Source organism: Tyto alba, unplaced genomic scaffold (genome assembly GCF_018691265.1).
Source record: "Tyto alba isolate M040663 unplaced genomic scaffold, T.alba_DEE_v4.0 Super-Scaffold_46, whole genome shotgun sequence".
Taxonomy (NCBI): domain Eukaryota; kingdom Metazoa; phylum Chordata; class Aves; order Strigiformes; family Tytonidae; genus Tyto; species Tyto alba.
The window spans coordinates 3477440-3504348 of NW_024881322.1; the positions used below are offsets into that span (position 1 = coordinate 3477440).

General features: G+C 44.3%; 1 protein-coding gene across 1 annotated transcript in view; it reads left to right on the forward strand.

The window, feature by feature from the left end:
* The window catches only part of CMTM7 (CKLF like MARVEL transmembrane domain containing 7), a 28758-nt gene extending 8633 nt beyond the window's left edge, over positions 1-20125 (forward strand). The window contains exons 2-5 of the mRNA XM_042806331.1: positions 13408-13581; positions 15886-15984; positions 17024-17105; positions 17461-20125. Coding sequence (XP_042662265.1) covers positions 13408-13581; positions 15886-15984; positions 17024-17105; positions 17461-17474 — 369 coding nt within the window. The 3' untranslated portion in view covers positions 17475-20125. The remainder of the gene's footprint in view (positions 1-13407; positions 13582-15885; positions 15985-17023; positions 17106-17460) is intronic.
* Positions 20126-26909: the final 6784 nt, after the last annotated feature.

Sequence of the window (26909 nt, forward strand, 5' to 3'; positions counted from 1 at the left end):
TTTCCTGATAAAAATTAGGATGTGCCAGCACAGCTAACAACGTGGACTTCAGTGATGTAAACAAGTCCTCCTCTTATTCGAGGAGAATCTGCTCAAGGCTCTGTTGCCATGTCTCACAAAGCCTTTGCTGGAGATGACAGATAGGAACTTTTTAACTGCCAGATGTCAGTGTGGCGTTCTCTGGGGCAGGGAGAGATACGGCAGGTGTTAACTGAAGATTTGAATCACTCAAGCAATAAATACCTCAGACAATGAGAACGGGTTGTGTTGTGAGCAGCATCTGTAAGGGCGAGTGATGAACAGATTGCTTGCTGAGGGTTAGCAGGCAGAGGCACTGAGACTCCGCTGAGTGGTTCACAAGGTATTCCTTACCTCAGAAACAACTTTCAGGAAGATGAGATTGCATGTGCTTTTTATTTTTTGTGCATCTAGTCTGATGGTTTACTAGAGTGATGGTTGCCACGAGTTACTGGTTTTGTGTTATATGTTCCTATCTGAGTTTTAAGGGGCTGTATGCTGTTAGAGATGTATTGGATAACCAGGTCAAGGGGGGAAACTTTGCAGCTTGCTCTGCAGAGTTTGTGGGTGTTTGTTAATAATAAACACTGTGTACCCTGGGCTTCAAGCAGCCAGCCAGTCTGAGCCAAGCTTGGCTGGTCAGCCAACGTGGGCTCCTTCTCTGTAGGTGGTATTGCCATGCATGGTTGGTAAATCCATTTTTAGACAGCTATGAACTTTATCTAGAAGAACTCTATAGCTCACAAGTAAGGATTAAGCTCTTTCTGTGTTGTATATTACTGACAATATGGGATTTTATTATGGGACTATTTAAAGGGGAAACAATACAAACAACCCAAACAATATATCAGAGAATGGTTCAGAGCAGTGGTTTCAGAGGTGCCTTGCTCCTGCAAGGAGTTCTTCCCAGCTGGCTAAAAGGAAGCATGGCAGGTGAGGTGGGCAATCTGCTGCCCCCCAAGGAGGGTTCCCTCTCCAGACACAGAGTTGGTGAAGCCTCAAAGTTCTCCAGCAATGTTTACATAGCTTGGGTGTCTTTGTACCCCCATGAGCATATATATTCCTGTGCATCACTGTTGGATTCTGTTCTGCTATCGAGAGCCACTTTTCTGCCATTCCTTAAGATAGCTCAAACCTCTTAATTTTTAGGTTCTACCAAACCCACTTTTGTTGGCCTACGGTTCTCCTCCTTGTCCTTTTCTTTTTCTTGTCTCAGAAGCACCTCGTGTGCTTAGGACAGTTTTTCTCCATTTACACAAACCTACCCACACTGTGGACTGTCTTCTCCTGTCATTCTCTCTGACTGTCGGGTTTACCAGACCAAGGGAACAGTTAACATGGCTCTCCAGGAGGATCTAGATGTTTGAAGTGCTTGTTTTACAGAGGAGAGAAGTAACCATCAGAGCTTGCTGTGCAATTTCTGAATCTGCAGAGATTTGGTTGTATTAATCCCTACATTTTTGGTTGTTGTCGCCAGGTCCTCCAGTTTTTACTAGAGGACTCTGGAGATTCAAGTCTCTTACAATGTTTTTTACTTAATATAATCTTCTGAGTTGTGGTATAGGGATTCTCCCTACCATGCAGGATAGATGGTCTTCTACAGCGGGTTGAATTACAGCAGGAGCCACGTGCATGCATGCTTTTCTCAGCGATCAGATCGTATTTTTCTAAATGGACAAATGGCTTAGTGGTGTGGGACACAGGTTCCCGGCGAGCACCACAGCCAGGACTTTGCCTGGGAGGAGGGCAGAGAGCCCAGGCTGAGCCAGTGATTGTGGCTGTGCATCTGTAGAGAAAACCAGTTATAGAGGATGTGTCCCTCCTCTTCCCTGAAACAGCAGGTTCACCAATGATTTGGGAATTAGGAATTGGTTTGAAACTGGAGAGCTCACAGGAGAGGGTGGCAGGCTAGCTGTTACAAGGTGGCTGTTGCCTGCACAGAGAAGTCATTCCTTATTAATAGATGGACAAGATATGTGCTCAGAAAGTACAGAGGTTTCCTGGCTTTGTCCGTAATAGTACCTTCAGTCACTGCAGGTGTCTAGAAAGACATAAGCACCTCTTTGAGAGTTAGAGGCAAAGCAACTGAAAAGTTAAAACCCTGCTAGGGGTATTTAAAATTCTGTTCCTATCTTTTGCAGACATGCTGACAGTCGGCTGTGCCATTATACCATTTTGCAATGAGTTTTATGTGTTTTGGGAATTGTTTGTGGCTTGAATATGGCACTTGTGCAATTCTACTCAGTTATTACTTACATTGCTGCAGTATTTTGGGTGTTGTGTGTGCATCTTTTCTGCAGATTGGAAAAAATTACTGATGGTGCTTTTATATTTGAAATGTTTTAAATTTAAGTTATTTTTAAAAGAAATCTTTTAATATTGGATTGGAGAGAAAATAAATAAAATTATGAAGTTGTTAGCAACAAACTTGTATTGTGGGTTTTCTTTTTAACTAATTCACTGCTTGATGAGAATATGACACATTCTTTGCAATATAACTGTGACGTTCTCAGCTTTCAGTTAATAACATATGGGATTGTATAATGTCTTTCAGAGTGGTGCAGTGGTGGTGCAGGCAGCTGTGGGGATTGAGGCAGGCAGCTAGTTAAGCTGGCAGCAATGGGATTGAAGTATTGCAAACACTGTGATCAGTGGTAGGCAGGACTTAATTGTAGCTAGTCATTACAAAGAATTGCCTTTTTAATGATCGTGGCTAACACCCTGTAACAAGGACTCTCTAATAATGTCATTCAAATGCTGGTTCTGTGATTACCCCACATCCTTTCTACCAGAGGTCTGTGCATGAGCAGATAGATAACTTCTTATTAATAGATAAAGAATACCACTTGCTTGTACTAAGGATTGTCCTCTTATCTGAGTCATAGAGTGTCTGAATAAGATTATTTTGCCTTTTCTCACCCTCCCACTATTTTTATCTTCAATACATAGCCTGTGGATGGTGGTGCACAAGAGAAGTCACTTATCAGAGGCCAGGCAGACTCCTTATTTTAGCAAAGCAGCCAGACAAGAAGGAAATCTGCCCAGACGCAGGGGCTGAGAGATTATTGTGCAACCAAAGACTGACTGCTTCACAGAACCATGCACTCGAAGGCAGCTGATTTCATCTGTCATTAGTGAAGTTTTAAATGGACTGGGGTTTTTTTACCTTCTTATTCTAGTACAGCTCACATTTCAAACACCGCCCTAGAAGAAGGAAATCTCAATTACAGCATCAGTCAACGTTGTTGCTTAAATTAGCTGAACCAGTCTTGCATGAACTACAATGGTAACCTTGGCCTGTGGTTTGCTCATCTTCTGATTTGGGAAGCTGTTAAAAAAAAAATGTTTCGTTCTGTCCAGAAATATGTACTTAATAATATAGGGGTTCTTATATGTACTTAAGAATATGTGTATATATGTACTTAATAATAATATTCACTGTGTTGAGGTGTAACATTCAAAAACGTAAAGCTGCAGTCAGTGACATTTCTCCAGGGCATGGTTATCCTGATTGGCTCGCTTAGGGATGGAAAATTCCACTTACTATCTTGGCTGGTGTCCCAAGCTGGAAACTTTGACTTTTTTTCGTTCAAATACAAAAAGCATTTAGCTTTTATTATATTGCTTTTTTTAAAAAGACTGTAATAAAATTGAACATGAGTCAGTGCTGTCCGTTGCTCTAAATCTGTAGACAGACAGTTTCTGTGCCATTGCTTGCACTAGAAGTTTGGTAAGTTTTGAGAGAGTGGAAATCAACCAGTTTTTATTAATTTAATGGATAGTTCTCAGGATCCTCCTCTTTTCAAATTCAGGAGATGGGACCTTAAAGCAGCACAAAGGTTTGTCAGTGTTCCAGCAGGTGCAGTGGAGAAGCTCTCCCCTCTCAATGCTGTTTTACAGCATCCACGGGGGAAAAAAAAAAAGGGGGGGGGGGCAAAATGTTATTTCTGTCTTCTAGAAGGTTAAATTGTCAGAGAAGGGTGGAAAGGAAAAGCACTTTCAGGTATTGCTGACTACCAGCTGGAGACTGGTAAACCAGAGCTGCTGCCTACCACCTTTCTACAGGTATAGTACGATGCTGAATCCTATCCCCTGACCTTTTTCCCCTGAATGGTGCTAATTTTTAGTTAACTAATTGCAGTGCGTGTCCTGATGCAAGGGAGTGGGAAAGACAGGTAGGAAACATTACAAGAAGGAATTATGGTGCATTCACATGTATAAAGGGATATTTGGATGGGAGAGAATGAGAAATATAAATCAGAAATGGAGTGTAATGTAGGGAAAGAAGAGAAAAGGGTAATAAAGAGTAGAGAAAAAGGAAAGGAAACACTGGAGACAAAAGTCACAGCGCAGCTTCTTACGGGAGAGTGTAGCAGAGGGTAATACAGCCAAGAAAGAAAAGAAAATATTTTGAGAAAAGCAAGAATGTGGTTGTACATTGCATGACAAAATAATTCAATTAAAGGATAATGCAGTGCTGGGTGGATTATACATGACAATGTGCGTGTCACAGTATTATGGTAAATCTTTGAGATAAGAGTTACAGCGTTTCTCCAGAACTGGGCACCTTGAGGCAGTTTTGCTTCTTATTGACATTATATTTCCTCTCTGCAGTTTAGCTGGCATTTCATGTCTTATTTCTATATAGAAAAAGAAAATTATTATCCACAGTTAAAAGTTACACAGTAAGACAGCCGTTTCAGCCTGTCAGTCCAGTATATGATCTTGGGATTTGCAAAAACCACATTCAGTTCCTTTCTGCAATGAAGATTTTAAGTATTGTTCTTTGTACTACTGCAGCAGCTGGAAGTCCCAGGCAAGGAGTAGGCCACCTGCAGTGGGTTAACCCCAGTCAGCAGCCAGACACCCACCCAGCCTCTCACTCACTCCCCTCTCCTGCAGGATGGGGAGGAAATAGAAGGAAGGTGAAAAGACCCATGGAGCAAGATAACGAAGGTTTCATAAGGAAAGCAAAAGCTGCGCACACAAGCAAAGCAAAAAGAAGAATTAATTCACTACTCTCCATTGGCAGGCGGGTGTTCAGCCACTTCTGGAAAGCAGGACCTCAGTATGTGTAACGGCTGCATGGGAAGACAAATGCCATAGCCTCCAACATTTCCCCTTATACCTCCTTTTCTTGATCTTTTATTGCTGAACACATCATATGGTCTGGAATGTTTCTTTGGTCGGTTGGAGCCAGCTGTCCTGGCTGTGTCCCTTCCCAACGCCTTGCCTACTTGCTGTGGGGGTGAAGGGAGGGAGAAGAGAGAAAGAAAGCCTTGCTGCTGTGCAAGCACTGTTCAGCAGCCAAAAGATTGATGTGTTATCAACGCCAACAAAGCACAGAGCCAAAGGAGCTGCTGAGGAGCAGCTAAGTCTATCCCAGCCACACCCAGTACATCACCACTGTACTATCAGGTGTTGCACAGGCACAGTGGGAAACGGTAACCCTTGCTTTGCAGTCACTAGCAGGATTGGGAAAGAACAGCTGGATACATACAAGTGATAATGTGCAGTACAGAGCAGTCAGGAAAGCTCAAGAGGATGAGTAGTAAAGTAGCCTTAGCATTAAAGATTACACTTTCAGTTAGAAAACAGTTTATTTGCAATGTCTTGTGTGTGGTGGTTTTTTTTGCAACACATGATAAGAAAGTCTACTGTGAGTAAATTAGTGATAGTCAGGAAGTAAATCCCAATTCCCATTTTGGAGTGAGCTAGGACTCTCATTTTTGTTTATCTTGTGTGGTGTAATGGCAACAAAGCAACCACAAAGCAACTCCAAAAGACCAACTTTTTCCTGTCATTTAGCTGTTCTGTGGCTTCCTCCTTGGATGTTTTTGGGTCATTCCCACACATATTTTCACCCGTGTTTATCTGTTACATCTGTGATCTGTTGATTGTTGATTTGGGCTCTTGGGGGTGAGGGTTGCACGTTTGGGGTTTTTTTAGTGGGCATTATTCTCATCACACTATAAAAGAAACCAGTCATCTTGACCTAGAAATTTATTAGTGGTGCTCAACATTTTTGCTTTATTTGACATGTCTAGAGTGTTTTGAAGGTGGAAAACTTTAGCACAATGCATGTGAAGTTTTTATTAGTCCTCATTTGGCAGATGGGAGAGCTGAAGCAGCAAAATACATGATTTACTGAAGTTCAGATGGTAAGATGCTTACAAAACTGGAGTCAGAATTCAAGAGCTAGTGACATTCAATTCTTCCCTTGTTGTGTCAGTGTTTGTCCGTGGAAATGTGTCTCTAATGCTCAGAACATTAGGCTTTCCTTTAGAGTAGGTTCTTGTCAATGTTGGAGATCATTCTGGATTCATGTTTGTGCAGGTAGCTGTGTCTGAGGAAGATTTAGTTCTCTCTCAATGTTACAAAAGAATTAAGTATCGGTAATAAAGCCAGAGCTTTATTTATTACAACCATTAAAGCAGGACAGTAGAAAAAGATCATATAAAGCACCTGCACGGATTGATTCCTGGGTTATAAAATTGTTCTGTGGTCAGATAAACTACAGTCTTCTGCCACATGATCAGAAAATGCTGAGCAGTGCCAGCTGGCCTGTGGGTACATGGAGAGCAGAACAAGTCCTTTCTTACATTACGGTTCTTTCGTTACCCTCAGGGCACTAGTGAGGAAAATTGTATCTGTAATCTCTTGACTGGTGGGCATGGACTCCTGCCTGCCCCTTCCTTGGAGCTGGCGATTCTCTGTTAAGCTGCTTTGAACTTGCTGGCTTGGTTCGGGTTCTTCCATCTTTGCTGGTATGCTCCAGCACGACTGTGGTAGTGAAGGGGAGTCCAACCTATTAGTCCTGAGATGCAGGGCACTCTTGGGCAGTTTCACGGTGGCCCATGTGGGTGACCACAGGACTGGAAGCTGCAGGAGGGTCCAGCCACCAGAGAGGCTGAGGACTGTGTTGCTGGCTTGCTCTTGGTCCCAGCTTCATGCCCAGTCCGCTCCTGTGAGGCTAGGATGCTTGGAGCTGAGCTTTCTCTGTAACTGATTGCATCTGCAGGACTACAGCCAGCCAAGAAAGTGGAATTCAAACCGTCTGAAATCAGGAGTACAGTGGCATCTGGACCTAATGCCACGAGCCTTTTCTCCAGTGTGCATTTGCCTTGGGAGAAATTGGATCTGCCTCCTGTATGTAATCTCTTCATCATACAAAGGCATGATTCCTCTCTTTTCCTTAAGAAGGTGTTGAATTTTTCTGCAGTGGAAGATTGACTTCCTCAAAGTCTTGATATGCATTTTCCTTGGTTTTTACTGAGCATGATCAGTGACCAATGGACTACAGATGCTCGTTCTTTGACAGGGACAAGAAGAAACAGGGAGGAAACCACCTGATTTTTAAAAAGGAACAGCATTTCCAGGGAACACTTCAAGTAGCATTTTATAGCACAGGGAAAGAGAAAGTGATCGGGAGTACTCAGCATGGATTCACAGAGGGAAATCATGCTTGACCAGCCTTACTGCCTTCTGTAATGAGGTGACTAGCTTGGTGGACAAAGGAAGAGTGGTGGATGTTGTTTACCTTGATCTTAGTAAGGTTATGGTCACCCATAACATCCTCATGGACAAACTGACAAGGTAGGGATTAGATAAGTGGACAGTGAGGTGGATTAAAAACTGTCTGAATGGCCAGGCCCAGATCAGCAGTGGAAGGTGCAGTTGGAGGCCAGTCAGTAGTGGTGTACCCCAGGGGTCAGTACTGGGGCCAGTGCTGTTCAACCTCTTCTTTAATGACCGGGACGACGGGGCAAGGTGTGCACCCTCAGCAAGTTTGTAGATGATAAAAAAAGTGGGAGGAGTGGCTGATGAACCAGAGGGTTGAGCTGCCACTGAGAGGGACCTTGACAGCCGGGACAGAGAGAAGTCTCATCAGGTTCGACACAGGGAAATGTGAAGTTCTGCATCTGGGGATATCTGAGGGTAAGCCCCTGCACCAGTACAGGCTGGGGGGCAACTGGCTGGAAAGTAGTTGTGCAGAGAAGACCTTGGGATCTTGGTGGACGACGAGCTGACCACGAGCCAGCAATGCACTCTGGTGGCAAAGGCAGCCAACAGCATCCTGGGCTGCTTTAGGAAGAGTGTTGCCATCGGGTTGAGATCCTTCCCCTCTGCTTGGCCCAGGTGAGGCCACATCTGTGGTGGTGTGTGCAGTTCGGGGCTCCCCAGTATGAGAGAGACATGGACATACTGGAGGGAGTCCAGCACAGGTCCACAAAGATGATGAAGGCTCTGGAGCATCCTTCACAAGAGGAGAGGCTGAGAGAGCTGGGACGGTGCAGCCTGCGGGAGAGAAGGCTTGGGGGGATCTTACCGGTGTATATAAACACCTGATGGGAGGGAGTGAAGAACAGGGAGCCGGTGCCTTCTCAACAGTGCCCAGTGACAGGACAAGAGGCAGCGGGCACATGAAAGTCCATCTGAACATGGAGGAATGCTTTTTTCACGAGGAGGATGGTCAAACACTGGCACGGGTTGCCTAGAGAGGTTGTGGAGTCTCCATCTTTGGTGATATCCAAAACCTAGCTGGATGCAGTCCTGGGCAACCAACTCTAGGTGCCCCTGCCTGAGTAGGAGGGTTGGGCGAGATGGTCTCCAGAGGCTGCTTCAAACCTCAGCCATTCTCGGATTCAGTGATCCTTGCTGTGAGCAGGAGACACATAACTGGATCACACCTCATATTTCCCACATGGCTGGTATCCACGTTGTGCTGCTGCAGCCCCTCTCTCTCTCCCCAGCCCTGGTCCTGGCTGGTTGGCCTGGCCCATGCCTGGCATGTTGAGCAAGTGGTGTCCGAGCACAAGGGAAAAAGGGTTCTGAGCCTTGTTGTTATCACTTAAAAGCAGCAGCAGCATAACATAACACCTGGCCCTTCTCTCTTGTGAAGATCAGATCTCCCAGCCCATGTCCCATCTCGCATTAACATCCTTGAAAAGATCTGTGCTTGTTCACCCTATTTTAGGGGACATCGGTTGGCTTTTGAAGGAAGACCGTATCAGGAAAGGGCAAATTACGTTTCATTTTTGGTAGAGCTGTGCTCGCTTCAAATTGGAATGGAGTTTAGGCTTGGGAGCTTATGTCAGTGCTATTCAAGAGCCAACATTTTCCACAGGCACATTGTAGAGGATGTGGCTGCCTCGTCTCCAGCTCAAAATAGAGAAGAGAATGCAGACTCTTACCATCTTTCTTTTGTGTTGTCTGTTCTCTCTGGTAGGGTGTTGAGTGCTGCCTGGCAATGGCAGACTGCCTTTAGCTCACATTGACTTCACTGCAAGATAGTTCCTGATATATACCAGTGTTCCTAAACACACTTCATGACTCACTTCAAATATGTCATCCAATGGAAAGTCAAGAAGTAGATTAGTTTAAGCCGATAAACTTCAGTCAAAGTAAATATGGAACTTTATTTAAATCCAAGAATCCCTCCTTGGAGTTGATTGATGCGTATGTTCTTTGTTTTGCTTTTCAGAAACCAGAAAGCACTTAAATAGTAGTGTCCTGCAATGTGTCCCTCACCCCTTTTGTAATGCAGATCTGCAGACTGGATGTATTTTGTGGAGCACATTGAAATCTTCTCATGAGACTGACCATCATTTGACCTGTACTTCTGGTCTGACTGGCTTGCTGGCTGTGGGTCACATCTGCTGCTCTCACAATCCGTGAAATACTGCATTGAAATGGAAATGGCAGTGCCCTAATTTTTTTGTGCCTCAAGTTTTTATTTGCAAGATGTATTAAGCTGCTCCCCTGAGCACAGATGCATAAAGAACACTCATAACATTTGATCATTTTAGTGCCTTGCCATTAATTTCCCACTCTTTCTCTGTGCCACAAACTGACTTCTAAGATATATGTTGAACTGCATCACAGATAGTTACATATTAATCATTTTATCGCTCAATTTCAAGTTCTCTGGAAATAGGAATTCCCAGGGGGAAAAAGGTAGAGTCGCCATCCAGTATATCAGGATAAACCAATATCTGGTGAAGGAACTTCGGTATTTGTCACTTTTAAGGTACAAATAATACTATGTGGCTCCATTTCCTACATTTGTTGGCATTCTTTTTCAACAGGTGAGTTTTAAACTCCGACTGTACCTGCTAGCCATGCAGTCAATATAGTGTGGAAAACATGGTATAGCTTTATATAAGGTTCTTGATATGGTCCCCTTTGTACCTGTCATAGGTAATAGCATTATGTGTCTCCAGAGAACCCTCTTTAGAAATTGCATGTAATTCTCATGCTGTGAAATGTATGCTAAGAAAGGAAATCTTTGAAAGAAATTGCCATGTAATGATTTCTTCCTACCTGTGTGCTGAGGCCCATCTGAAATCAGAGAAGGGAGAATCTTTACTAATTGTTTTTGGAATTGTTTTAATTGTGAAGTACACTTGAATGGAAAGCATGTTTGTTCAAATCCACATTTCTACCCGGTTCTTAGGAGCTGAGCAGATTCTTCACTGACTGGTTGGTACCTTGCATCTTCTTATTTCTGAGGAATATAACACCTCAGATGAATTTTCCGACCTTGTCCTTGGACGGCTCATTCTTCTTTATGCTTCTTCTCAATTTTTTATACCTTTTAACTGAAAAAAAAGTTCTTTCTTATTTCCATGAAGTTGAAAAAACTGGGTCTAGTTTAAACCAAGTTTTTATTACCAGTGCTTCCTATTATTTGGATGGTGCTTGTACTTTAAGGATCCAGTCCTTCTTATCCTTTGTATATAGTAAAAAAGTTGCTGAAGTTAATTGTTCAAGCATGAAATGAGCCAATAGGCAGATTTAATATTTCTGTGAAATAGCGGTTCCTCCTTGATTTGTACATTGTAACTGAAAGTGCGAGCTGGTTGTTGTGAAGACACCTGAATAAGGGAGACAGACCTCCTTTAGCCTTTGGTGGTTAGAGAAGTGTTGTCCTCATCCCACCTTTATCCAAGAGCAAAATTCAATGCTTGCTGTGACTTCTTGTGGAGTCTTCCTATAGAGTGAAATTTCATTAAATTTAGTTTTCATTTTCTCATGGAAATAATAGCTGTGTATCTTGCATCACTTCAGGTGTTATCCTAGATTATAGTATAAATGACCTGCTGATCTCCTTCTGATTGTTCAAGTTATTCAGCAGTGAAGTCAGACGACTCTTTGCTTAACTGACAGATTCAGGGAACCGAGATGGACGGTCTGTGGCAGCCTGCACCAGCGCGATCACTGGCTGCTCCCATCCTGCCTGCTCAGTCCTTCCTACCCTTCCCGTTGGAGTCCTGACTTTTTCCTCACACTCCCTTGCTCACCTGGCCCTGCCTTGTGCGATGGCAGAGTCAGAGTAAAGCAATTAGCTCTTTTTTCTGCTGGCTTGGTACACTGAAGTGGCTCGACACAGATGAGTGGAGGAGCCAGGACATGGCAGGGAATGAAATCAGGGTGGGAAGGAGAAGATGATAGAGGCACGGGCCCTCATGAAAACACCTGGTATATGTAGACATAGTTTGGACAAAACTTCATTGAAGTTATCTCAGAATTAAAGAACTGGGCCAGAAGTCTTTGAATGCTGAATTGTGGAGAGCATGGCCTTGTTGTCTTCTAAGAAATGTAACATCTCAGAACGTTCTGCCTTGCACAAGGTGCAGGACTTGGTGTGCTTGGGATTCCCCAGCGGCTGGGCTGAGAGACCCCGGGAGCAGGCGCGGTACAGGCAGAAGCACTAAACATTCAGGGTGCTGCTGTGAGGTTATGCTCCAAACCAGGGGGCAGGAGCATATCTGGGGAGACAGGGACTAGGCAATGTCATGCATTTTCAAAGGCAGATGTAACCTCCATTCTTGAGAAGCACTGATCGTGATCTAGCCTGCACCTCAGAGTCCTGCCTTCCCTCCCCTGTATCTGTTTCACGGGTGGGAGGAGATGCAGGCTCACTCCAGTGCAGAAGCCTGGCACTGGCTTGGACCGAGCGTCACTTACAATGCCAATATCAGCTACTTGGACTTCCACAGAAGAAGTAATAGAGCTGGACTAGATGTAACAATAGCTTAGCCACTTACGTGGGAAAGGATCCCAGAGCACTGACTTTTCTCTTTGGAGCCGCCTTTTTGAGGTGGTTCACTGTCGCAACATTGTCGTGGCTGTTTGGATGGAGTTCGGCCAAGGTGACAAGTTACTGTGAACTTCTTGTGAAGTTCTTAGGTGTGTGGAGAACTTTTGGTTGCCCTGGAGGGTGCATATGTTTGGCGTGTCTGCTTAGAACCAAGCAGGTGAAACTCAGTTAAAATTACAGCAGGGAGAATCTAAGCTATGTTGTTTGGGTGTTGGTTTTGGTTTTTTTTTTTTTTTCCTTTTAATCTTAAGAAAATTGTTCTGATAATGGATACAGTTGGTTAGGAGTTTGGAAGATGAGTGTGCAGGAAAGGATGGTGCAGTCTTGAAGTGCTGGCTTCCTCAGATAGTTTTTTAATGTCTGGGATAAACACTTGTAATGTGAATCATTACTGCTTCTGGCTGACTTTGGATGAACTAAAAATTACAGTGACAGAAAGCATGCATTGACAAAGTCTGTAATAAGAAAATATTTGGGTATATCCTAGGTAGATTTATTTTTATCACCCAGGTTAGCCAGGCTGGTAGAAGCAGCAAGATTAGTAAAATAAACAAGTAGCTTTAGATTGAAAAAATGAAATAGCTTTTGTCCTTTGCAAGCCTACAACTGAAAGAAGTTGTATAATAATGCTTTATAGTTTTATGTGACAATGTTAACATATTAAAGCTTTATACCTATTGTATCAGGGGTGGGGTGAATTAATCAATTCCTCCAAATGTTTATATTATTTGCTATGATACTACCTTGTAGTCTGCTAATACTCCTGCTCTGTAAGTGGTAGAAAAGGAAGGGTAGAACTGTTAGCTCACTTGCAGCCAGGTCCACCAATTTTGCAGTGAAAAGTGTCACTAAATGGAAGCAAAGGTGCATGTGTTCATGGGCGCCTTCACTTTTATGGCTTACAGTGATTTTCTTCTGAAAGTCAGTGGGGCTTGGATGCTTCAGTCACAGGTGCCACTCCAGGCATTCAGTGCCTCTTCTCTTTTTGAGATGTCTTGTATTGTACATAGAGGCTTCTTCAGGTTGTATTCTTCAGGCTGAAGCTGTTGCTTTCTTTCTAGCAGTTGCTCTTCCCCCGCTCCTAATGGTGTTTTAGCTCATTTAACAGCAAATTCTAAAACTTTATTACCATGCTCGTTACTTTGCCCTCCGTTTTGTTGGGATCATCCAATTTACATTAGATATTTGTCTTCCATTTCTAAGTGCCATTTTGTTGTGTTTAAAATAATCTCCACAGCCCTCTGAGTGCCATTGTAAAAATCTTTAATGTTCCTTTTGTCTTTCAGATCTCACTGCTGGTTGGATTCATCAGTGTAAATAGTTCTCCATGGACAGATTACAGTGCATACAGCTACTTTCAGATTGTCACCATGTGCGACTTGGTTATGATTTTCTTCTTCTACATTATCCACATTTTTAGAATCTACAGGAAGCTCACTTGCGTTAGCTGGCCACTTGCGGTAAGCCTGTTAGATGCTTTGGGTTCCTTGACTCTCTTGTGGGTTGTTGACTCGATCACTTAGTCTGTTTTCGGCTGTCTTTCGCATAATTCTTTTTTGCCTTCTATACACATCCTTTTGTTGCTTTTATTATTAATAGTCAGTTGGGCAGGTGCTGTAATTGTAAGTTTTTTATTCGATTTGGATCTGATCCTGCCCTCCTTTACACAGATATAAATCCAGATTTACTCCAGGGAAGGCAGTAGTCTTATTCTCAGACATTTGAAAAGAAGCTACTGATTATTGAGCCTTTAGCAGATGGGTCCTAGCTCAGGTCATTTATAGCAGTTAAGGGATTTCTAGAGTACCAAATCATAGCATTAGAATTTATGTACTACATCCTGTCCCAAAATAATGTCTGAGAGTGCTATTTAAGTTGAATATGTCTCTTTTTGGTATGGTTTTAGGTAATTTAAACAATAGGAAGAAATAGGAGCCTCAGCTTGATTGCCATAGCCTGGCCATCCCTGGGATATCCTGCAGGATGTTCCTGCCTCATTCCCACATTTCCCCTGCACATCCATCTCTCATTTCCTAGCAGAGAACTATCAAGCAGCACAGAAAATGTGAGACCTGAACTTCCTCAGCAGCTTTGGGTCAGGTCAGCTAACAGAAGAGTCCATCATCCTAGTGTGGGATGACATTTTAATAGCCTCTTAGAACGTGTCTCCCTTATGCATAGTGACGTTTTAGTTCCACAGAGGAAGGACCAAAGGGATGGGGAAAGCCAACTGGAGAGGTATAGAGGGATTTTGAAATTCAAGAAGTGGTTGGATGGCGTTTAATGGAAGCTATGTAAGTGGTTTACAAATCTAAGATAAGTTTGTCTGTCCATCCACTTCTACCCAGAGAGAAAAATTTAATTTTCTTTTCAGCTGAAGAATATGGTTAGACTTGTTCACCTTTCCATTTTTTCAAACGTGTACCACCACTATCTGTCTTTAGAAAGTACTTCTTTATCTAGAGATAATACAGATGCAGGGATTGGAATAAGCTAATAAATGACAGTTTTGTGAGGCAGCATTTAATGTGTGCATTGCTATAACAGGACAATGCCATTTTGACCACTGCATAGGCCACTCTTGTTTTTTGTTGTGTGTTCAGTCATTCCTAAATGCTCCAGAGTGACTGGTGAGTTTAAGGCACTGCAGCCTGCAGCTGCTCAGCTTCAGACAGCTTTATGGGATGCGATGCTTGAAACTGCTGCTCTTTTACAACCAACTTCCTTTTCAGTCACATAGTTAAGTGTCTTTAGCACGGAATGGGAAGATGTGTAAGAGACTTCGGGAAACTACAGCTAGCATTTGGCTGAGTTTCCTGGCAGGATCATTGCAGTCAGGGGTGTGATTTGCAGTCCGTAAAGTTGCAGTGGTTCAAGGGGCTGTTCAGCACTGACACCTTTTAAAGCTGGGAAGTATTTCTCCAGAGGGGCACTGTCCCAACCCTGCCGGGGGTTGGTTCTCCACCTAATTTAGCCTTTGATGATTTGTTTGCACCTTTGCCCATCCCTCAGATTCCCCTAAAGTAGTGGCCTGTGTACACTGCTTTATTTGGTGTCTCGAAGGAGGCTGCTGCATTATGGACTGGCCAGAGAAGCCTACTTGTGGAAATAATTTATTCTAGCAAAAGCAAGGGTTGAGATCTTGGTTACCTGAAACAAGGTTACAAATGAGGAAAGTAAGTTGCAGTCTCAGAGCCTACTTTATGGCAAAGATCGTCCTCAGCTGTTTATAAATACCTGAGCAGATGGAAACTGTGGTGTGGTATGATACACTATTTCTTGTCTCGGATTTTCATGAACAGTTTCCTTTTGGGACTATATTCTCTCTCATTTGAGACAGACTCTCTCCCTTACACATGGCATTTTCTTGGCTCATGCTGGTAGTGCACTGCAGATAAAGCAAGCAGATACCCTTCTGCCCGCCCCACCATACGTGTTTCACCCTCGGTAAGGTGCCGTGTCAAACTGAAAGGGCTGCATCCATACCCAGGAAGTAGATCAGATTCCAGTGACATTAGTAGACCTGAAGATTGGCCCTCTCTCCTTTTTGAATAGAAAGTCAAATATGGTACAAAATCCACTCATGGGCTGGTGGTTTTGGGTTTAGGTTTTTCTTTAGCTTTTTTATTTTATTTTATTTTTTTGACTAGTGTTTTGTCCTCTGGGTTTGAGTAACCTCTGCCAGCTTGTTTTCATTCTGAGGCATACCAAAATGCTTTCCTGATAAGTCTCCCTTCTGATGCAGGCTGTGCTTGTCTTTACAGGAGTTTCTTCATTATTTAATCGGTACAATTCTGCTTCTCATTGCATCAATTGTAGCAGCATCCAAGAGTTACAATTTGACCGGACTTGTGGCTGGAGCGGTAAGACTGTGTTTATTATTCTTCACACTTTTTAAATTGTAATATATATTAAGTAGGTCACTGGAAATCTATTACTTGTATTTTTATTTTCTTAAAGACTCGACTGGCTGATGTCTTGGTTGGGTGAACTACCTTCTAGCTCATTTCAGTGAATGTTCTGTAACACAATGCCAACAAAAATATTTTGTTGTGAGACTCCAGACTTAACCACTGAAGTGGGTATTTGTCCTGTCAGAGAGTTGGAACCAAAGGCTCCTGCTTTAACTCACAGGAACTAACGTGTTTAGAGGAAGAATTAAGACCATTCAGTTTTGACAAATGGTTGTTGTAGCAGCTAGAAGTTGTCTAAAGGATTTCACCCCAGTCTTTGCCTTTTGACGCCTTCTGCTCCTGAACAGAGCCCTGTTCAAGATAATTTCTCCTGAGCTAAAACCCACTGGGGTCCTGGGCTGACTTACTGGAAGATACTCTCTGCCTCTGTTGGCTGGAGGGCTTTATAGAGAGAGGCGTGACTTCTGAGTGTGGGCAACAGTATTTTCACAGCAGCAGGACCTGAAATACAACTCCTCCAGAATAAAGAATTACTTTCAGAAACTTAGTCCTCGTGATGCAAACAGACTAGAAGACTTACCTGTCTTGTTTCTTTGGCAGATGCCAGGGAAAGACCTGTTTGAATGGGGCAGTAAAAGAGCAGTAATCAGAGGCATTAGAAAAAGTCTCTTCTTTGTTGCAGAATCCTAGTGAGAAGTCTAGAAGGCGAGACTCTGTGCTGCTGTCTAGCTTCTCCCCTCCCACCCTGTAGATGACTCTCAGTCTATCTTTTAGTCATTGTTTTGACAATACAGAAGCTGCTATTATACTACAGAAACTTTTACTTATTTTAGTATATTGGCAGAATGAAGTTTAAAAAAATCACACTTTTGGGTCTGTAAACATTATTAGATATGTAGCTGGATATACAAGAGTCTCCATACATTCATGCAATATGTGTCATCTAATGTTCTGTAAGTATTTGTGGTTTGTTTGTTTTCTCATCCAGACTTTCGGGTTCCTAGCTACAATCCTTTGTGTTTTAAGCATATGGTCATCCTACAAGGTTTCGTGCATCACGCAGTCAACAAGTAAGTGTCATGCTTAGTAATTGTCAGAGTGCTTCCCAAAATGAATATTTATATTTTCTGCCACAGGGCTGTGTCTACCTGGGAAGATTTATTAACGTCCTGCTTCTTGTTACTCAGAATTACTCACAAAGCAATAAATCCGTATTTTCTGTCAACACAGACATATCACAGCTACTGACAGCTGTTAACAACTAACTACAAGAGCAAAATAATTTGCTTCTAGCAAGTAGTGAATGTATCAGTGCTTTCTCTTCTGCTTCCCCTGCTCCCTACCAAAAGGTTTCCTCTGTGTTCTTTAATCAAGTAGATCAATTTGTTTGTGGCAACACAAGTGACACTGTCTTCCTTTTCAAAGATGCCTCCGTATGACTCCTTCATCTCTGCAAGACGTCTGCCTTACAAAATAGGATACCAAAGAGGAGTGTCCACTACTGAGGAGAGAGCATGGGTATTTCCTTACTAGCCTGGACAGCCGGTAGCTTTTGAAGATCTACTAGAATGCCTATGCAAAACAATGTTGTGAACCAAAGTTTTTCCCCCCAACTTCTACCCACCCCAAAGAAGTTTATAATGGAGAACCTGCTTTTTATGAGCTTTACAGAGAAAGACAACTTCTGTCTCACAAGCTGGGCTGTGGTCACTTCCAGCTATTCGCAATAAGTGCATTTGAAACTCATTTGGAGAGTCATTTGGTTTTCCTTTCAGAGGGATGGAAAAATTGCTTCTGATTTCTTCCACCTGTTTACAGAAGGGAAATCCTGAAAATTCCTACCTGATTCTTAACGTCTAAGGATGATTTGTTTAATGAAGGAACTCTTACAGACTGATTTGTGCCTGAATAAGCTGACCCAAGTCTTTGTTACACCTCCTTCTGTCAAAACTGTGGACTTTTTCCAGTGCTCAGTGAGCATCAAACATTATGAAATGCAACTGAATACATCACTGCAAATGCTCCCTCCTAGCCCCAACAGTACATGATGAAGTCAGGTTTTTCTCCATGAATTTTTACAGGTCATCGACAATCAAAGATTATTCTTAAAAACTTCCCTCTGCCAAATACAGAAAAATACATACCCAAGAATATGTGTTTAATGTTTTGTGGGTTCTCTCTTTTTTTTTTTTTTTCTGTTCACAAATATTCATTTGTAAAATGGGTATTTATAAGACCTGTTCTGTAGAAAATTTCTGTGCACTTCCTATAAATTATTCTCTTTGGAGTCTAGCAGTGTTTCTGGAAAGCCCTTTGTGAATGAAGCAATGTGCTCTCTCTCAAGTGCAGTTTGTCCCTTCCTCTGCCTCTGCAAGGATCCATGCTTTCGGAGACTCTGCCCAGACCCTGGACAGGCAGAACAGTTCAGTTTTGTCCAACCTGGTATTGTCATGAAGTTCTGTGTAACTGCAAGGCTGAGGCAATGCCTTCTTGGCACCTTTGTCCTTCTCTCCTTTTGCAGTCCATCTCTGGTGAGCTGGAAATTCTTTGCAGGAAAAAGGGAAGCGCAGGCCCCTTCTCCTCGGGGCTTCCTCTTTCATGTCTAGCTGTGAAGTAGAACTTGTGCTTATAAGTTCATCTCTTCTGTCAGGACAACTGCATGATGGTGCAGCAGGTTTATGCAAAAAGTAGGATTTATACAGTTTACCAGGTCTACTCTGGAGGAAAAAGGCATCTTCTGCCCTGATATGCATTTTTCCACTTGTCTGAAATTCTGCATCAATACTGCTAAGTAATTTAATGGTCCTCTCAGAAAATTCTTGTGCCTCATAGCAGGTCACCATACATTGCCATTTGTTGCCACCTTATTTCTCTCATCCTAATATATGTATTTTTACTTTGATTTTTTTTTTTTTTTTTTTTACTATTTGACAAGAGAAATTGTCCAACTCCTAACGTGTCAAAAATTTTGAGTAAGTAAATGAAAATAACCGAGCAGATAACCTGGGAAGGTAGAAGTCCCCTCCCTCACAGCGCACAGTTCCTGTGATTCTTCTCGCTGTTCCTTTTCATAAGTGCTCTGTTTACAGCAACATAGAGCAGGAAACGATTTGAAAGTGCAAAAATCTGCTGTTTGTAGGTGAAGATACATATATTCACTCCAAGATAAACTGCTTTGACATTACTATGGAGGATTATTCAAATAAAACTATATAACAGGCAGTTAGAATGCTATTAATTTCATACTATTTTTTATTTCTTTACACTGTCCCACTTTGGCCTGCTTTTCTGCAAGCTTTAACCCCTCTTAGGAATCCCGTGGGAAACCAGTGTTCTGCTGCAGATAGTGTGAATGCAGCTGAGGCCTCAGCGCCGATGCAGCAGTGGGGAGAAGCACCTGCTAAAGATTGGGGCTGGAGCCTGAGCTTGCTCTGAAGAAAAGGCTCTTTCCACTCTCTGCTGGAATCGTGCCCTTTCTCCTGGCACTAAGCTAGCATCTTTTTTTTCAGCTTCCCACATCACTCTGTCACTCGTCACCATGTGGAGAAAAAAAAAAAAATTAGGGGGGATTTCATGCGGTCTGACAACCAAAGAATTTCTGAACTATGCTCTGTGATCATCCAAAGAATATGTTTTGCTGCAAGTGCACGTGTTTATGCTGGATCAGGAGAAGTAAATGACAAGTTCCCTTTTGGTTTTTGTGCCTCTCGACAGGGCTGAGGTGTGCCTGCAGCTTTGGCTGTTACGACAGTGCTGGGTCCCTAGACCTATCACATGCTCTTAATGCAGGATGCTTTCAGGCTGGAAAACTGACACTGCTGCTGCCAAAGCTTCCTCGCTTCCCGCAAATCCTCCTTGTGAAACATGTCTATCAAGAAAAGCACAGATTTTGCTGGTATCACCAGCTCTGTCTGGCAGGGACTGTGGCACCTCGCTACTGTATCTCTGCCAGCAAAAGTGTTTTAAGTTTCCTCCCGTGTCAGCCTGGTTCTGAAAGCTCCATCTTTCTGCAACTTTGTCAAATATGGGATTCCAGGTGTTTTAGAAATAAACTATGCTCGCTATTTGGGTGATGTAACTGCTTTGAGAATCAGATTGTTGCCTTGCTCATTTTTCTCCTTCCTCTACTAGAGCAGTGACTTTCTCTCTGGGGAGTGTCAGAATCATCCTATAACTGGAGGACAAGAGGTGGGAGCCGCAGAAAAACCCTGTTCCCCTGATGTTGTGTTTGGATGTGCTGGTCTCTGACTATTGCACCCAAAAGTTGTCTGTCCTCTTCAGCTCCAAGATGAGTGTAGTATATCCTTTGAGACAACACAGGTGGAATTTGGGGTTTTTTACTGAAAACTAAAATGTAAATGTTGGGAGAAGAAAATAGGTATTACAAACTGTTTCATACTGGAAAAAAAAAACAAAGCCTGACGTTTGAGCGCTGTGGGCTTGAGATAAGTTAGAGAGAATAGTGCTTTTGTTGGCTTGAAACTGGGAAGATGCGAAGTGGAAGTGAAACTTAAAGAAAGAGGAAGGGTGGCTTTTTAAAGCTTGAGGACCACACTGCTGGATGAAGACACTGCAGGTTATGTGATAGCTTGCACACTTTTTCTGTTGCTCTGAAATGGTTGTGTTTTGCATTGTGTGAACTATGAAGGAATGTGTTCTTTGCTCCTAAAAGGCTTTGGGAACAAATCACTATGTGGGGTATAGAGGGAATCACAGAACATTAGGATAATGATAACTTTTAATGAAGGTGGGGCAGGGGTGTTGAGTGGTGCTCCAGAGAAGAGGATGAGGAGCTTATTACGACAAAAAGGAGCAGGAGACAAGGAAGGGTGGGTGCAAACATTAATAGAAAGCTTACGAGAGGAGGAACTAAGGTGAGCACATTATGCACTAATAGAAATACTGGCAGATATCAACAGTTTCTGGCTGTGTCAGTACTTAAAGGGCAGACCTGCCTGGAGCGATAGGAGAGTCTCTTTTCTGCTTGCCTGGTATGTACACTTCATACCCTGTGCCTGGCAACTTTGACGTTCTGCTAAAGCTGCGGGAGGATGCACTAAACCTGACCCAGAGGCTGTGGAACATGGCATCAAGTTGCCACATGTTCTGCCCCGTTTAACTGAAAATCGCTTCGGGCTCCACTGTTCTCAGAGACAGCATGGAGCAAAGGGCTGATGTGAGCACGAGAGGCTGCGTTGCTGGCCAGTGGCCTTGGCTATCCCTCTGGCTAGGGACAAAAGTACAGACCTGCTTTTGGACTGAGTGGCACCCAAAAGCCAAGGGGACATGGAGTGACGTATCACTGGGTCCTACTGATGGGCTTGACGCTGGGCTGGCACGCAGAAGGTGCTGCTGGTTGTGCGAGATGGGGAGAAGTGGGTACCAGAAAAAGGGTCCGTGGGTGGCCCACCTCCTGTTCTTCCTGCCTGCAGAGATTTACACCCAGGTGGCAGGAGAGAGCCCTCGCCACAAAGCTCTAGGGTATTCTTAAGCAACCCTCCTGTTTAGGCCCGTTTGGGGTTTCAGACCGGAGCGCAGGTGCAGGCAGCGTGCTCGTGGCTTACCTTCCACTCCTCTGCAGATGCACGGGGCTGCACGCCCGCCGGCCCAGCCCGGTGGGAGCAGGCAGCTCGTGGTTTTGGGGCCGGGTCCCAGGGCTTCTTTAACCCCCCTGCACGGGAAGCAGGATGGAAAGTCGCACTGGTGCTTGTCATCTTCCTCTCCTGGAGAAGGATGAGGACTTTTTTCCAGCACAACCGCAGCTGGAAAACAGGAAAAGCAGTAAGTGCTGTTGGCTGCTCCTTCCTACTCCTGTCCCTTCTAGAGGTCACTGATTACCCACAGCTGGCTACTCCAGGGGTTGTTTCTAGTCTGCCTGTCCCCGAGCCCAGAGGTCCACCAGGCTCAGCTAGTCCCCTGGGTCAGCACTCCAGTTTCTCAGGGCCAGTACGGTAAATACGCGCTGTTGTTTATTACTAGGGACTGACCAGTATACGATGGGTTCCCACCATGCAAGAGCTTGCATCAGAAAATAAAAAAAGAAACCCCCCGTGTTTATAAGCAGCTGATGAAGTAGCTTTATGCTCTTACTGTCTCATATCTGCATTGGCTTACTGGGTTAAGGACTTGCCAATTTATTAAGTATCAAACAAGCTCTCACCGCCTGCCTGGTCCAGCCCCTCTGCCTTGGGGCAGTTGGCAAAAAAAAATCTGTCTGCTTTTAGCCCTCTGCCAAACTTCTGAGCTGCTCTGACAGTGAAATTGAAGCTGTCTGGCCATGCCCAGAGCAGCCCTTCATGCAGGTAGGAAGCTTGAAATTTAGAAGAAAAAAAAATTAAAAATAAAAATTAAAAAAAAAAAAAAAAAAAAAAAAAGAGTTGTGGCATCACAGGAGTTTCCTGCCTCAAGGGCAAGGTGGCTGCCAAGACAGGCTTTCAGTTTTAGATGGAGGCAGAATTTAGACACCAAAATCTCTGGCATTGTTCTGGCTTAGTGCTGTGAAAGCTTGGCTTTAAGAAACCGGTGTTGAGTAGCCAAAGGCAAAATATTGTGGCTGCTTGTTACGTGTGGGGGGAACAGCGGTACGTTAGGGAGGGCTCGTAACAAGGAGGCTGAGAGGGACCTTGCCTTTTGGCTGGGGTGGTGGGGAATAAGGAGGGCAGAGCTAGAAAAAAAAGTGCAGGTGAAGAAGCTAAAATCAAGGGGCCGCTGCAGAGTAGCAACACTACCCAACGTTTCCTGAGTGAGCAGCTCAGAACAGTGCTGTTCCTCAGGTTAATGTTTTTATATCGCTTCCTGAACATGACCCGACCTCCAGTAGCACCTGTTTTTTGCATATTGCTGAACTACAGCTTTACAGAAAGGCACATAAGATAAATATTTTCAAAAGCAGTTTTGTCACTGGGTAAGTGCTAACTGGCTCTCAGCTGAGACTTGTGTTTGAGCGGAGTATGCCCTTCAGAGCACTAGCCAGCCATGAAGGCCAGAGCTCTTGAAGCCGAAGAAAGGATTAGGCCATAGGTAAAATTACTTAAATTAAAAAGCATTTTTGTGGATCCTAGCTTGAACGGAGTTAAATTCAAAATGCTCAAGCTGTTGTAGATTTCATATATTGCTCTTCAGAGGTTTACAGACCTAGAATAACAGCAATGCACAAACCAACCATTTGAAAGGAATAAACTGCAACCTCTAAAGCATTAGCAGAAGGGCAGCAGTCCTGCCCTTCTCACTGTGACAGGAAATTCAGCCAGCAGTGTGAAGTAAGGCAGGAAGGTACAGGTGTCCCGGCGCCAGTACTTGGTGCTACAAAGCTCCCAGGTTGCTCTGACCGTCCCTAAAATGATTTCATCCTGCCTGGTGCACAGAGGCACTGCCACATCCATCACCCCCCGAGCCCCTCGCGCCCGTGACTCCAGAGGTGTGCCCACAAACTGGGACGGTGCAAAGGCAGGCAGGCAGCCGTGCTGCAAAGCGAGCACCTGGGGGAAAGAGGGAAGAGCAGAGCAGAAAAGGAACAGACTGACTGCTCTGTGCTTTGCGTGCGCGGGTATGCACAGCAAAAAAGTAACGTGAGGTGGCGAAGGAAACACCTGCACGTTTCTGTGGCTGATGCAGGGGCTACCAGAAAGACCAGAAGAATAGCCCAGCATTTGAAGTGGACCTGGTGTGTGTGTGGATGATGTGGCAGGCTGAGCAGGGCAGTGGGGTGTTTCTCCCTGCAGGGGTGAATATCCCCAAGCCGCTAATGTAGAGTCATTGCTAAATTCAAGTATGTCTGAACCACTTGTTCTTGTCTTACATGTTTGCACTTGTGTAGGAAGAGCAACAGCAGACAAGCAGCCCTCTTGGCACAGGAGGAATTATAGCAAGACTCAGAAACCTTGGGGGAAAAAAACCCACAAGTGTAGAGGCACCTAACCCATAGGCATACAGGGACAGACTAGAAAATGGGAGGCAGCACCCACCCTGCACCTATTTTTACAGCCCAAAGACAGTAAATACCATTCTCCCAGGGAAAAAGCACAGTGTCTTGGAGGCTGTTTGCGTGGGACTAGCCTTAATACCCAGCCACTCTCCCGTGAGTGTTCAATGAAGAAAGAGACAGGCAAGAGTGAATCACAGCAGCAAGTGACTCAGTGCAGGAGTTACCCGTCCCCTCTGATTCACCCTCTAGACCTGCTTCTTCCTCCGTCAGCTACCAGGGGAGCTTGGCCTCCCAGCTGGAACATCTCAGGGAGGGCTGAGGAGATAGGTACCCCTTTTACTTTCCCATGTGGAGCTGGGGCAGCACCCACCTCTTAAATCCCAGCACTTGCCTCTCAGCACTTACCAGAGCCAGTGTGATAGCTGGGTGGACGGGAGGAGACCAGCCTAGGAGTTACATACCACCTCAAAGCCTGTAAGCTTGCAAAAAACCATCCATTTGCAGCTTCCTTGTATTCCATCTGTTAACCAGCTGTAGGATATGATTTCCCCCACTACAGCCCTGCCAGCACACACAATTACACTAACACAACTTTTATTGAGATTACTGGGGGTTGTATGAGGTGGACCAATGCTGGTGGCTTTGTAGCATGAGTACAAATCACAGCTCTGCTGGTATAATAGCTCCTTTTAAATCAGAAGTGCTTTGTCCATCTAGCACAGTCTACTGTTACTTCTACATCTGTAAATCACTCTTAACATAATACTTAATGATCTGCATCCCCCTTTTTCATGAACCCCAGCCAAACAAGAGCACAATGCTGCAGCTGTAGCTATTAAACTATGGTGGCAGCAAAGCACTCCATTAATACCTCATGCTCAGCAGTTTGCGATGCATGAGAGCTGAATAATTATGCCCTTGTTACCCTCAAATGAGAGGCACAATTGCCAGAAACAAGCGTTTACAATTGAAAAAAAAAAAACGTGTATCAAGTCAAGGACAACATTCCTTCATTCATAAAACAAGCCTTTCCGAGCAAGAAGACTATGAGGCAGAAAGACAGGCTTACGTGAATGAGACAGTTGTTTCTAGAGCTGTATCGTACCCCCCTCAGCTAGACCTCCATCACCACTTTATCCCAGCTGTTTTGAGAAACTAGCAGGCAGAGCTTCAGCCAAAGCTCTCGTTGCTATGAATTGCACCGATAGGGAGATTTCGTTCAGATCTGAGGGACAGGAATGGGAAGCAGGCCTTTAACAACGCGAGTATCGATAACCAGTGATCTGCAGCCTTTGAAACAGAGCAGACAGGCACAGGAGAGTGAAAACGGGGCTGTTGCCTTAACAATAAAAACAAGTGGTGAGAATCTGTCCTCCTTTGTGAGGATGCCCTGTTGCTCAGAGCAGGGGAGCAGCTCCCTGTCTTTGGTTAGCGGTGTGCAGAGACCACGAAACGGTCAGGTAATGGTTCCTTCCTCACCTACAGCTCAACGAGAACAGGGATTTCAGAATCGTGTCTGCGCTGATATTTTTGGAAGAATGACAGCTGCTGCAAAGGAAGTAGTTAAAAGGAGGGCTGTAGTGAACACAGGCTTGCATTATTTTGGGCAACATTCCACCATTCTCGAAGCAAGGGTAGGGCATATGATAATAAAAAACTTGTCACGCTTTTGTCTTACAATGTTATGCTTTCAGTAAGTGAGGACTAAAAAGAGTTCTGAAGTGCACCCTAAACTTAGCATTCCAGAATACTACATGCTTTCATGCAGCACATCTAGCAGCAGATACCTGACTGGATATTTGTTGTCCTCAGCTGGCACATGAGTCATGCTACGGAAGAATGTGCTTATGCTGTCATCTCCTTGTGAAGCCCTGACTCTCACCTCAGGACTTGCCAACTTCAAAACAGTCAGCCAGTCCTGTTGGAGTAATTCAGCCAAGAGATAATAGGTCACAAAAAAACAAAGGGAATGAGTGATCAGGACACCCAGGCCGGTCAAAGCCAGTTTCGCTGGGCTGCCTGGAGAGGACTGGAATTGCAAGAAGCCCTGTCTGGCACACTTTACAGCTATGTTTGCCAGCATTTCTGTTTGTGGACCCTGATTTTTTTTTTTTCCCAGCATGCATAATTTGCATTTTTGGATAATTAGCTTCTCTCATTTAACTTCCCAAGAGTCCAGGAGATGCTCAGGTACTCCTCATTCTCCCACCCACGATCCACAGACCTTTCACTGAAAACCACAGCATAGCACAGACCACAAAAATCTTCAGAGCTGCGGTACAGAGTTATAGGTGGAGATGTGGACATGCAGCTGAAGCTTGACTTTGTCATAAGAAGGAATTTTTAAAAACATCTCCTGACTTGTTACAGAACTGAAGGAATAAAACCCCTTTCAAACTGCTTAGGTAAAGGATCTCCTTGAGACAACACCCATCTATTACGAAGAAGCCTTCAGGCTACGTTTTGAGAGATAAGCGAATGATCAGAAACAGTATCACTAAAATGCACCGTTCAATTTAAAGCCACGCTGACCAAAAAAAGACAGCAAGGGGGCTTCAATTCCCCTGGAAATAGAGGTGGGAAGAGGGTGAGGCTCTCCACACCAGGTAATTTCAATCACAGGATCATCTTTGCCCTCTCGTGGGCAAACCTCTCTCCTGCAGCTTCTCAGCAGATTTGCTGCGCAGAGGCAGGAACAAGACTGCGGACCCCCCCGGGCTGGCCTGCCCCGGGCTTCGGGCAGCAGCCGAGGGGGGAAGCTACTCGGAACCCCAAATCCAACCCCCACCCCAGCCAAGCGGTTCGCCCGGCTTGGCTTCCTGCACCACAGCTCGGAGGAGGCTGCGTGACAAAGCGGGCGGCTGGTCCTGCTCCTCGCTGCGAGGAGAGGGCCCCCTCGAAAGCGGGGACCCCCCCCCCCTGCACCCTGCGTGCCCTGCCCGGGGGGTGC